The sequence below is a fragment of the Helianthus annuus genome, chromosome 3 (assembly GCF_002127325.2).
Source record: "Helianthus annuus cultivar XRQ/B chromosome 3, HanXRQr2.0-SUNRISE, whole genome shotgun sequence".
In the NCBI taxonomy this organism is placed as follows: Eukaryota; Viridiplantae; Streptophyta; class Magnoliopsida; order Asterales; family Asteraceae; genus Helianthus; species Helianthus annuus.
The window spans coordinates 167230738-167243124 of record NC_035435.2 but is presented as its reverse complement, the minus strand read 5'-3'; the positions used below and the strand labels follow the sequence as shown (position 1 = coordinate 167243124).

At 34.1% G+C, this 12387-nt stretch overlaps 2 protein-coding genes across 2 annotated transcripts; both read right to left on the bottom strand.

The window, feature by feature from the left end:
* Positions 1 to 275: 275 nt before the first annotated feature.
* LOC110930588 (vacuolar-processing enzyme) lies at positions 276 to 3274 on the bottom strand. Its single transcript, XM_022173917.2, has 9 exons — positions 3094 to 3274; positions 2837 to 3001; positions 1907 to 2063; positions 1712 to 1806; positions 1421 to 1620; positions 1249 to 1297; positions 943 to 1143; positions 667 to 858; positions 276 to 562 (listed from the first exon to the last, which is right to left on the bottom strand). Exons 1-9 carry the CDS (start codon positions 3265 to 3267, stop codon positions 389 to 391), a joined length of 1407 nt encoding a protein of 468 aa, XP_022029609.1. The 5' UTR covers positions 3268 to 3274; the 3' UTR covers positions 276 to 388.
* A 5848-nt stretch (positions 3275 to 9122) lies between these two features.
* LOC110932511 (vacuolar-processing enzyme beta-isozyme) lies at positions 9123 to 12387 on the bottom strand. Its single transcript, XM_022175840.2, has 10 exons — positions 12199 to 12387; positions 11933 to 12097; positions 11278 to 11434; positions 11098 to 11183; positions 10895 to 11018; positions 10408 to 10459; positions 10220 to 10268; positions 9928 to 10128; positions 9540 to 9731; positions 9123 to 9456 (listed from the first exon to the last, which is right to left on the bottom strand). The coding sequence occupies exons 1-10, from the start codon at positions 12385 to 12387 to the stop codon at positions 9274 to 9276; spliced, it is 1398 nt and encodes a 465-aa protein (XP_022031532.1). The 3' UTR covers positions 9123 to 9273.

Sequence of the window (12387 nt, the reverse complement as noted above, 5' to 3'; positions counted from 1 at the left end):
CCCATCCTTATTTAGTACAAATTTAATTTTAATAGAAACTTTTTTTTATTAAAAACATATTAATATTAATTACCCAATATAATTCCTTTAAAACTTCATCCTTAAAATCATTTTGAACTTCATATTTCTCTGTGAGCTTTTCTTTCATATTTATTATTTAAAGTAATTAGCAACACTATTATACTGGGCTTGAAAAATATTCAAATACCGAACTCCCTTGAAAACTATCCTGGTTATCATCATATTTATTATAGGATTTGTAGAAATTTTTCGGTCATTATTATTGCAAATGAAAATCCATTAACTATTAACAAAGCAGACCACTTATTCCTTCCTTTAATCTACCATTAGTCTAATGGTCTTGTCACTTCCCGATCAAGAGTTCGATCTAACCGAAGGTTGCAGGATCCCACTGCCCCTTTTTAAACGAGCTACACGACTTCTTTGTAGCTTCATCCATAGCCTTCTTTGTAATACCACTGTTGCATATGTTCGCAAATGTTCGAGTATGTTTCATACCATACTGAGTCAAGGATCCACAGTGCGTCTCAAATGTTCGAACCTGCATCAATTAACAGCTTCAATACATTAACAACCCACTAAAAAGCTCAGCAAATAAAATTATGTTACAATAAATAAATGAGAAACTGTAAAAGCTTCTTTCACCATAAATTTCAGACAGTCCCAATCATCCACAAGGGCTGATCCTTCATCTCTCACGGGTCCATCTCCGCTACCTAATAAATATCGTTTGATCATATTGACACTGCTATCCAAATGTGCCCTATATGCCGTTATTTCCTTGATTTTCTTGAGAAGATCATTCTTCTGTTGTGTTCCGTCTGTTAATCTCTCGTACTATAGATAATATAAGATCGATAACATCAATTTGCGATCATATCCAAGTTTCAAGCATGATCCTAAACTAGAAATGATGCATACCTTTTGCCTCATCAAATAAAGATCTACATCTCTTTGATTGATAACACCCATGGTGTCAAATGTATGGAATGGATCCGCGGATATTTTCCTAGTAGCGGAACCTTGATAATTTGAAACAGTCTCTTTTCTTATGCTTAGGGTACCGTAGTGCATTACATGAGATCCTTCTGATGAATTGTTATTCAAAGTCCTCTTCTTCACCTAAAAATGTTTTAAGAGTTTTTTTTTTTTTTTTTTCATTAATACTAGTAAATTCACATAATTTAAATCAAGAAAACTCAAAGGAAAAACAAACATAATACCAACCCTCAAGTATTGTTGTTGCAAGGTTTCATGTGTCAAATCTTTTGAGTCACTAAGAACCAAAAAGACAGAAAATGGTGTAACATATCAATAACTTGATTCAGAACTACAAGAAAATATATGATGCCAAATGATAAAGATCGTCACAAACAAATTAAACATATTGAATAAATACCTATCTTCCATCCATGAAATGCTGTATAAGTCGCCTAAGCAAGTGTTAAACTCTGGAGGCGGCGGAGGGGTCAAACCCGGACAATATGTGCCCCAACTACTTTCGTCTGCATTTGATGCAGTGGTCACATAAATGTTCAGATTTTTTGGTAATAAACCTTGGAAAATACTTCCACTTTCACATGCTTCCACATATATCACCTACATTCAGCATCCAAATGATTGTATTTGTCTATTCTCACAATTGATAATTAGCTAGAAATTAATTAATCAAGAGTAAAATGTATCTTACCATCTTATCATATGTTCCACCCGCATGCTTTGTTTTCAAAACTTGGATGAAATCATTAGCGTAGATGTAGTCCGACGTGTTCATGTTAGGCATGCCTAATGCAAGTAACATAAGAATTGCCTTAGTAAATACATAACTGAACTAGTTGGCTTGGTTGATCTTGTGTTAATATAACAAAACATGGAAATACAATACCTAGTAATCCAGGGCCTCCGTGATCTGCATAATACACAAAGATCCTATCTTTAGGCTTGCTCGCTACAACTTTCCCACTTCCGCCTTTCACCGCGGTTTTATTGCCAAGAAGCACAGCATAGAAGTTTGCGGAGGTCACACTTTCGCCAGTATAATCCTAGCAAAAGACATGAGAGGGGGAGATTGAGAATTCCCATTACTTTCTTTGTCAACATATCAAAAAAAAAAAGAAAGAGAAAAAAAGAGGACATGTATTATTAAATGAAAGTTAACAAAAATTGAGATTTTATTGACTTGCTAATGATGAATTCTTAATAACTTTATACATACATTGATTAAGAAATATAAATTTTAATCATGAATTTTTAAAATTTTCATTTTAGAAACTATATGGTTTATTAGCTCGATATAAGGTCAATATTCGTTATTATATATTAGGGTTAGGGTTGCTTGCGTGATGCGACAGGGTACACAACACACTAACCCAAACATTTATAAAGCACTTGAACAATTAATAGGTGAATTATCAGATCTGAAAAAGTAATAAAAGTTTATAAAATAAAGTAAATATGAAATCATATAAAATAAAAACATATTTTGTAGAATTTAGTTAACTATGAAATTTATTGTTTAGATAATTAGATTTCTGAAGTAATTTCTTTGTCAATAGTAAATAACTACACGATTGAAATTGTTGTCTAATGTATTTAATCTATGCTATTATTTTATTTTGTATTTAATCACATAATTGGTGTGTATATAAAATAATTAATGTAGCCAAATTCATAAGTGTGTGTATAAAAAATAATTAATGTAGCCAAATTCATAAAAGATGATTTACCCCTTAAAACTTTGAACACAATCCTGATCTCCTCAAATCAAGTAACCAACCATAGCTAGTATTACTTGTGACAATGTTTTCATACGTACCTTTGGCACACCGGCGTACACATCTGATCCGTTGGGGCTATTTATTATAACACCGGGCCGTGGATTTTCTGGATCATGTGCGATGTCATCATACATGAACACAATTATGTTTTCATCCTTTAACCCACCTTTTTTCAAGATTTGATATGCATGGCAAATATCCGCCTGAATTCATAACAAGTACTAATTAACTTCTTCAATTATACAACCATGAGGCCTAAACAAGTAAAATGTAAAATTAAAGATATGATGATCACCTGATGACGATAGTTAAAGTATTCTTTTGAACCAGCTACCAGAACGGCCCATGTTGTGCTATCGGCTTTTGGTTTGATGATTGATCTGAAGGTATCGACCAAGCTTGGCGGCTTAGCTGCAGAGAACTGTACAACAAACACAATGAGTAGTAACAATTTGAGTTGGAAAACCATGATAGGAGTGGCCATATTGAACAAAAAGATTGGTATACACACACATATATATACGCATATTGTGTATGTATGTATGTATTTATGAATATATAATGTTCATAATAGATTATACTATAAATAGTATTATACATGATGATAATTTAAATTAAATTTCACATAAAAAGTATTCTCCGTATTCATAATACTAAACCTCGTAAGAGTACCAATACGGGAAATCTAATGTAAGTCGGTTTTCGTGGTAAGAATGGAAATTTATTTGCCCCACAAATAATGATAATGAGTGACGTAGAGAAGAAGCAAATAAAATGATAAGAATGATTCTGAAGAAAGTTTATAAATTCCTAAATGCTGAAAAAATATAAGAGGGGTCAATTTATAGGTATTTTCTAAATATGGCAGCTTTGCCAATTTTTGGAAATTACAAAATGACCGGAATAAATGCAAATTAAAACCATAGAAAAAATAGTATATTTTGCTAATCATTGATATACGCGTTATTAAAAATAAAAAGCTAGTACGGAAGATTGACAAAACCAACGATGAAATTGGAGCCTTAAATCAATGAATTTATGCCTAGCAACTAGGTTAAACCACCTACGCCATGTAATCTAGCTTGCCAAGACCTTTCCGTCTCTTGCCCGTGAGCCCTATAACTCATATCATAACTCAAGTTGTATATGTTCTTTTAAAGTTTGGGCCGACTACCGTCTTCCCTCTTATCTAGTTGGTTTATATAAGAATCTGTCAGCTTTTCAATCAGCTCCTCGTTAATGAGCCGACGAATAAAGAAATAAAGCCTAGTTTTTAGGGGATGTTAACAAAGAACAAAATACAATATCCTGTGGTTTCTAGAGAAAAGAAAGCTTGTACTATATATATTACATGTTAGAAGTTGTTATAGATTTTATGAATATTTTTTTGGGAAACTAGGGAAACACTATCCACACACCTAGCCAAGCTATTTGCACGCTTTTGCCGTGTATAGGGATATGCACAACGTATAAGGTTACATTAAACTCAGTGCCTGACCAGTGTCAGACACAACTTTTGAGAAGCCTTGTACGATGACCTCTCCTGCTCTTGTTCCATCCAATATATTAAGTGATACCCGACCCGATTACCCGAAAGCACATACTCGTTTACCCGAATTATATACCCGATCATATATCCGAAGTTTTAAATTTATATTTTTATATTCAAAATGTGAAAAAATAAGAGTAAACTGCCATTTTGGTCCCTGTGGTTTGGGCACTTTTGCAATTCTAGTCTAAATCTCAAACTTTTTACATCTGGGTCCCTGTGGTTTGCATTTTGTTGCCATTTTAGTCCAAAATCCAAAAACCCTCTATTTTAATTGTTGAAAACTAATTATTTTGTCCTTTAGTGTAGGGGCATTTTGGTCATTCTGATTTACTCTCTAATAAATTAAAACAAAATTAATTATATATTATATATATATATATAACACACTCTCTCTCTCTCATCATATAACCCTAACCCTTCTCTCCAAGACCCTGCAACTCACCAGCGACCTCATCTTTCCGAACGAGTCTCCGGCGACCTCATCCCCACTCCGTTCACTTAACGGCAGGTCGCGTGCGTCTCCGGTACTCGGAACACCGCTTCGATCTACTATGATACGACCCTCAATCCAGGTTAGCGGGAACCACCGCAGGTGATAGCGGTGGTGGACTGACGGCGAAGACCTGTTCTCTCTCTCTCTACACAGCGGTGGTGGACGGACGGGTAAGTGATAATGTGAGTATTTGGGGATTTTGGGTGTTTTATGAAGTGTCTAGTGAATATTTGGGGATTTTGAGTTTTTGTAATGAGATGGTTAAAGCTGGATTTTCAGCTTCAATACAGGCTCTGTTAAGATTAATTTATGGGTTTGTTATAAATCATAAGTTAGATGAAGCTTTGAGGGTGTTTTCTGTACTTAGTTTGAATGGTTATAAGCCCTCGGTTTCGTTAGTTAATCGCGTGTTAGGTGTGCTTGTGGAGGAAAAGAAGGGGATTAAGGATGTTTTGTTTGTGTATAAGGAGATGGTGAAAGCGGGTATTTGTCCAAATACGGAGACGTTGAATTGGGTAATGCAGGCTTTGTTTGATGTTGATTGGGTTGATTCGGCATTGGATCAGTATCAACGGATGGAGAAAAAGGGGTGCTGTGCGAATAGCCGGACATATGAGATTGTGGTGAGTGGGCTTATTGGTAAGAATCGGTTGGATCAAGCTCTTGTTGTTTTGAGTGATGTTTTGAAAGTGGGTGTGTTCTTGAATTGGAATTCTTTTCGTGTGTGTTGCAGGTTGGGTGGTGGCAGATGGGGGCGGTGGTGGCAGATGGGGGCGGTGGTGGTGCTATAGAGAGAGAGAAGAGAGAGAGAGAGAGTTGATCTGGGTTTTGAGAGAGAAGAGAGAGAGTGCATCTCAATAAATGAAATTTAAATGAAATTTACAGCAAATGAAATATAAATGAATTTATAATAAATGAAATTTAAAAAATGACCAAAATGCCCCTGCACTAAAGGACAAAATAATAAGGTTTCAAAAGTCAAAATAGAGGGTTTTTGGATTTTGGACTAAAATGGCAACAAAATGCAAACCACAGGGACTCAGATGTAAAAAGTTTGAGATTTGGACTAAAATGGCAAAAGTGCCCAAACCATAGGGACCAAAATGGCAGTTTACTCAAAAAATAAATTTTCTTTTAGTATATGTATTTAATAATAGTATTATATTTTGTATGTTGAGGAGTATATACATATAAGTGTATATGTATTATAAATTATTATTAATTTATGATAAAATTTATACAGTATTATGTAATGTACATTTTTTGTTGTTGTTGTTGTTGTATAAACAAAATTATATAATAATTATAATAGTAAAGAAATGTATTTGAAAATCTTAACATAACTTATAAGCCTATACGAGACCTATACTACACTATACGATACGATACTACACCTATAGGCCTATACGAGACTTATACTATACGATACGATACTTTGTAATGTTTTATTTTTTTACTTTTTTATTTTTTTTAAATACTTATTATAAAACTTTTCTAAAGCGATAAATATCGTATAAAAATGTTTGTAATAAAAACCCTTATTTGTATAGACCTATACGAGGTATACACAGGGGGCATGTGTGGTCAAACCGTGGTTGTACGCCCTATATACAATCAATGGTATTTGGTCAAACTCTTATTTGTTAGCCTGGTTTGGGTTGCTTATGACCCCCAAACCAGGGTATATCGTCTTTTTTTTTTCTATACATCCCATATAGACATATACGAGGCATATACGGGGCTAAGCTGTATGAGACCCCATACGATGGAGATGTAATTATGTTTCTATTCGCCGCATATAGGCCTGTACGAATCCTATACGAGGCAGGGTTGTACGCCACAATCAATGGTATCAGACAGACATACATGATATGGCACAATCAGACATTCTCTAAGAAATTGAAAAAGTCTATATATACGACGTGTATAGACCTATACGTGTCGTATAAAGAGGTGTCCAAATAGGCGGAGGGTGTGTGAATATGTAGTCCCATGTTCACACGAAATAGTAAATATTTTTTTTATAAACTACTACGGGTGGAACTGAAGCCGTCAATGACAAACTATTTATAATATGTCAGTGACAAGATCGTCACTCGTCAATGACAAACTATTTATAATATGTCAGTGACAAGATCGTCAATGATAGACCATTAGTGATATACCGGTTAAAAGGCGTCGTATGTAAACTGCAAGTAAATCAAGCTAGTGTCCATTGAGGTATGTTCTTCCTTTGCATATATACCTAGTTAAGTTTTTCATTATACTTAAACCATTTGTAAGTTTGCGATTTTATTATAAAATATTATTGTGTTATTGGTTAGTAGATACGAAGTATCAAATTCGTAAGCATAGCTAGCCTTTGCATTTACATGGTATACCTTCCTCATCACGAGGCAAAAATGACACGACGAAAGCATATACTCAGGATTTAAAACACATTTCGAGTGGGAAAAAAGTATTATATCTGAATCAAAAAACATTACAATATGCATTAACCTCTTGTGGATCTAGATTGTTCAAATAGTATCAAATCTTAAAAAACTAGAACTGATAAACTATAAGTGAAATTAAATAATTAAGGCATACATTAATGAAATACGCTACTAACATAATTAAAAAAAAATCATAATTTACAATCACAAAATATAGAAAAATGAAGATATTAAAAGTTAAAATTATTTACAATCACTTTAACTTTAAGTGAATCATTTAAAATTTAGAAAGCTTTCGAAATGACATGTAGTTATAAAAATTGTATGATCTATCGAAATAAATCAGCAACTTCTAAAATATGTTACTCCACACGTTACCCATTCCTCTTTTGTGAATTCTTCTTGGAGTCTTAGACCCAAATTTCTAGTTGTAGAATATAACAGATTTTACAAGGTAGGCAATCTTCTGAAATTAGATTTCTTGTTTTCTTTTCTACTAAATTCATTATGGCTACACTCCAATTAGTTACTTGTATACGCAAAATTGTTCCAATAATAGCATTAGTACATGGATGGCCATTTAATGCTTATATACAAAATACACAGAGAGACGTAGGTAGGAGTAGTACTGTATATATATTTGATAAAGGTTTAAACACAAAGAGTTGTTAAGGTATAAAGTGTAAAAAAGATTTTACATGGTGTGTAATTTTGATTTTTCTTCATGCGTATTTTTCAATTGTTATTTCCTTCGTGCGTGTAATTACTTTGTACGCTTTGTACATACTTTCCCCCATATATTTTCCCAATAAAGTGGCTGGTGGCGATTACCTTTTCCTTGATATATTATCATATAACATAAAGGGTGTGGGTTATACTCGGTGAGTGTGTGAGAAGACGCCATACCTCACGATCACACAAATACCATGCCGCCCCATTCAGTGGCGAAGGATAATGGGTGCCCGGGGGTGCACCCGTCCACCCCAATGTTTCAGTTAGAAGTGTATATGGTCCGATTTTTCGTCCGAAAATTTTAAAAATTATATAGGATCGCCCTCCGATTATTTTTCCTAAATAATGGATATTTGGTAAATATATTTTAACTCTTATTTTATTTGTTTAACCCTTGATTACCGACCACACAATAAAATTAATATCTTACAAATAGCTTCATGATTTACATAGAAAAAGAAATTGCTGATAAGTTTGATTCGGGAGACATATTAAAGGTCGCCGGGCTGAGTTGTAATTTTTCGTCCATGTTCCATTTATCTCGTATCATTATATATATAGGTCTTTTGTTTTTTATACAATATTTAGTTTTTCTATGTGCAAGAACAGATCCTTTGAATGAATGATTTTCTTTTTAGTTTTATTTGAAACTATTATTATTTGACCTGACCTGAATCGAATATCCGACCCGACCCGACCCATAACATAACATAACGATAGGAAATTTTTTTTTGGTCCCATCAGTTTACGCCCCCTCAGAACTTTTGGTCAAGCTCCGCCACTGGCCCCATTCGTGATGGTTGAGTGCCGCCAGCATGAATGAGCTCACACTTTACACGTGTATTATGTTCCTTGGTCTTTTTCACGGACCTCATTGTATTTCTAAAGGTTTTTATGTTGGCTAAAAATGAGCCAACGCTTTACCATCTTAGCCGACGCGCTTAGCTGTCCTTTCGGGATTAGCTTTTTAGATACATCTATTTTTTTAGGCAAAATTCAGTGTCTGTTTTGTTAACTTTTGGGTCAACTTATATATTTTGGGAATTTTCCCTTTATATTATCTTAGTTAATTTGTATTTTTCATTAAAACCAGGAAAACAAGAAAATTAAAATTACAAAAATAGATTGGTAGTTAAAGAAGAAATCATGCAGTTTGAAAGCTATGGTTCCAACTTGTATAACCATTATTACAAATGTAACTTTATTAATAAAAAAAACAGTTCATCGTTCCTTCGATCTACCACTGGTTTCATCATGTAATGATCAAGCACTGTAACCGACAAGAGCAGGATTCCATCGCCCCATTTTGTATGAGCTACATGTGTGCTTTGTAGCTGTATCCATGGCAATATTGGTAACTCCATTGTTACATAAGTCTGCGAATGTTCGTGTATGTTTCATGCCATATTGAGTCAATGATCCGCAATATTTCTCAAATGTCCGAACCTTAATGAGTCAAAACACAATAATTTAACAAGCAGCGACATCAAAATTATGATAAAATAAAAAGAGAGATTTCGTAGTTTCACCATAAGTTTTAGACATCCCCAATCATCCACAAGGGCCGATCCTTTGTCTCTCACTAATGCTTGTTCGTTACCTAACAAATAACCCTTGATCATATCGACGCTGCTATCCAAATGTGTCCTATGTGCAGTTATTTCCTTGATCTTCTTGAATAGTTCTTCCTTTTGTTGTGATCCTTCTGTTAATTTCTTGTGCTGTATACATAGAATATGAAATGACATCAATCCGATCAGTAGTTGGAAGGTTATCATAAATTTCTCTTTTCTACGGGTACTTAAAACTAGAGGGTCCAACTCATGTATTTCTTTAAAATCAGATTTTATATACTTAAAAATAGACAGTCACCAATCATATCCAAGTATATATAGAGTGCTTTTTAAGGATACATACCATTTGCCACATTGAATAAAGATCTGCATCTCTTTGGTTAACAACATCCATGGAGTCAGAAGATTGCAATGTGTGTGCGGAGGACTTCTTAGGAGTAGAACCTTGATAAACCGAAACAGTCTCTTTGCTTATTCCTAGAGTACCATATTGCATCACATGAGATCCCTCAGAAGAATGGTTATCGTAAGTCCTTATCTTCACCTACATATTATTAATAATTTTGTATAGTTTTGTTTAGATACTTGTAATTATGTAAATTAAATGAAGAAAACTAGAAGAGAAATCCTAAAACCTTCAAGTATTGTTGTTCCAAAGTTTCAACCCTTAAGTCTTCCGAGTCACTAAGAACCAAATGTCACAAATAAGAGAACAAATCAACAGCTTAATAAGGAACCACATAGAAATAGTCATTCTAGTTAACGTCCGTGTTGATTTGAAAAATAATGTCGCTACACTAAGTACTCTATATGAAAATGTTACCTATCTTCCATCCATGAGATACTGTATAAATCACCTAAGCAAGTGTTGAACCCTGGAATATTGTTGAAATAAAAAAACAAAATTAATAACAACATTATTAACTAAAAATATGTTTTTGTTGGAGATTTGTCTCAAATTAGAAAATATATAAACAAATAAATAAAGTATGTTTGTCGGAAAATTGTTTGTGACGAAGTTGTTTTGTCTTGATTTTGTCAGAAACGCGTTGAAAAATCGCGGTGAATCATAATTCCTAGGAATGTTTTACCCACAAAATATTTTTGTCGGAAACCCGCTTTTCCATGATTCTTAGGATATATCCTGTAGTCAAAATAGTTGCTCATGATTCTTGTTTTATTTTTTGTTATGTAGTACTTCAGAGTATTTCCTTTATCATAAAGCATTGTTTGTTCATTTCATTTTGTATGCAATCAATAATATACAGCTTCATGATCCTATTTCCGTGAGCACTTAATCGTATGCATACCATCACAATATGCGGCGTAACTACTCTCATTTGCATTAGATGCTGTTGTCACATAAATGTTCAGATCTGCTGGCAGCAGACCTTCGAAAATACTTCCACTTTCACATGCTTCAACATATATAACCTACATTTAACATTCAAATTATTATTCTCTTTGTGGTGATCAATGATCAGCAATAAATCAAGAGCAAAATGTATCTTACCATCTCATCATAGGTTCCCATTTCATGTTTTGTCTCCAAAACTTTGATAAAGTCATTGGCGTAAATGAAAGGATCGTTCGGCATACCTTTGGTATTTAACACAAGAATTTGGTCAGTAAAGAATATATATTTTATATCTTCATCTTAGTCAAGATAAACAAATAATGAAAACTTGATTACAAAGGACTCCAGGGCCTCCATGATCGGTGAAATACACGAATATCTTATCATCAGGTTGGCTCGCTACAACTTTCCCACTTCCACCCTTCACTGCTGTTGCATTGCCAAGAAGCACAGCGTAGAAATTGTCCGCGGTCACGCTTTCACCAGTATAATCCTAACATGATTTATAGAGAGTTATGCATCATTTTTTTCACTAGAAGTTTATTCATTGTATTGAACAATATTAACAACCTATGTAAAAGTATTTGTGACATGATTGATTTTTTGTTATTTGTAGGTGGTTTAGCATTTCTATAAACTATAAATTTTTGGGATTGTTTAGCTTTCTAGGCAGTTCGCTACCAAGGGTAGGGAACCCTATAAAAATCTTACACCCAAGTTTTTCGTGGCAAGCAAACTCCACAAATCTGCTGATTCAACAATTTTGCTTGCCATGTCAGCGGATCTATGGAATTCGCTTGCCACGTACGACTACATTGGGTGTTAGATTGTTTTATGGTAGTGAACTCCGTAGAAACCTAATCAATTCTACAACCTTCCTAGAATCGCATATAGAAATGCTAGACGTACCAACTAGAAATAAAAAAAAAATCTACAGAATATTCCCTAAAAAAAGAAATAGATAGAGCCTAAAATTGATAGTTTAGCATACCTTTGGCACACCCGCGTAGACATCTGAGCCGTTGGGACGGTTGATTATGACACCCGGATATGGATTGTTTGGATCACTAGCAATATCATCGTACATAAACACAATTATGTTTTCATCCTTCAACCCCCCACGTTTCAGTATTTGATATGCGTGACAAACGTCTGCCTGTATCAATAACACATATAACACGTATGTTATGTTTACCCATCAGGAATGTTCAAAGTTCAAACTCCATTTACTATATGATAGTTTGAGGAAATACTCACCTGATGACCATAGTTTTCGTACCCACTGGAACCAGCTACAAGAACCGCCCACGTGATGCCATTGCCTTGTGGTTCATTAGTAGAACCAAATGGGTGGAACAAGCTTAGTCGGGTAGCTTTCGAGTATTGTACCACAAACACAATTAGTAGTAATAGTTTGAGTTGGAAAACTATGTTCCAATTTGCCAT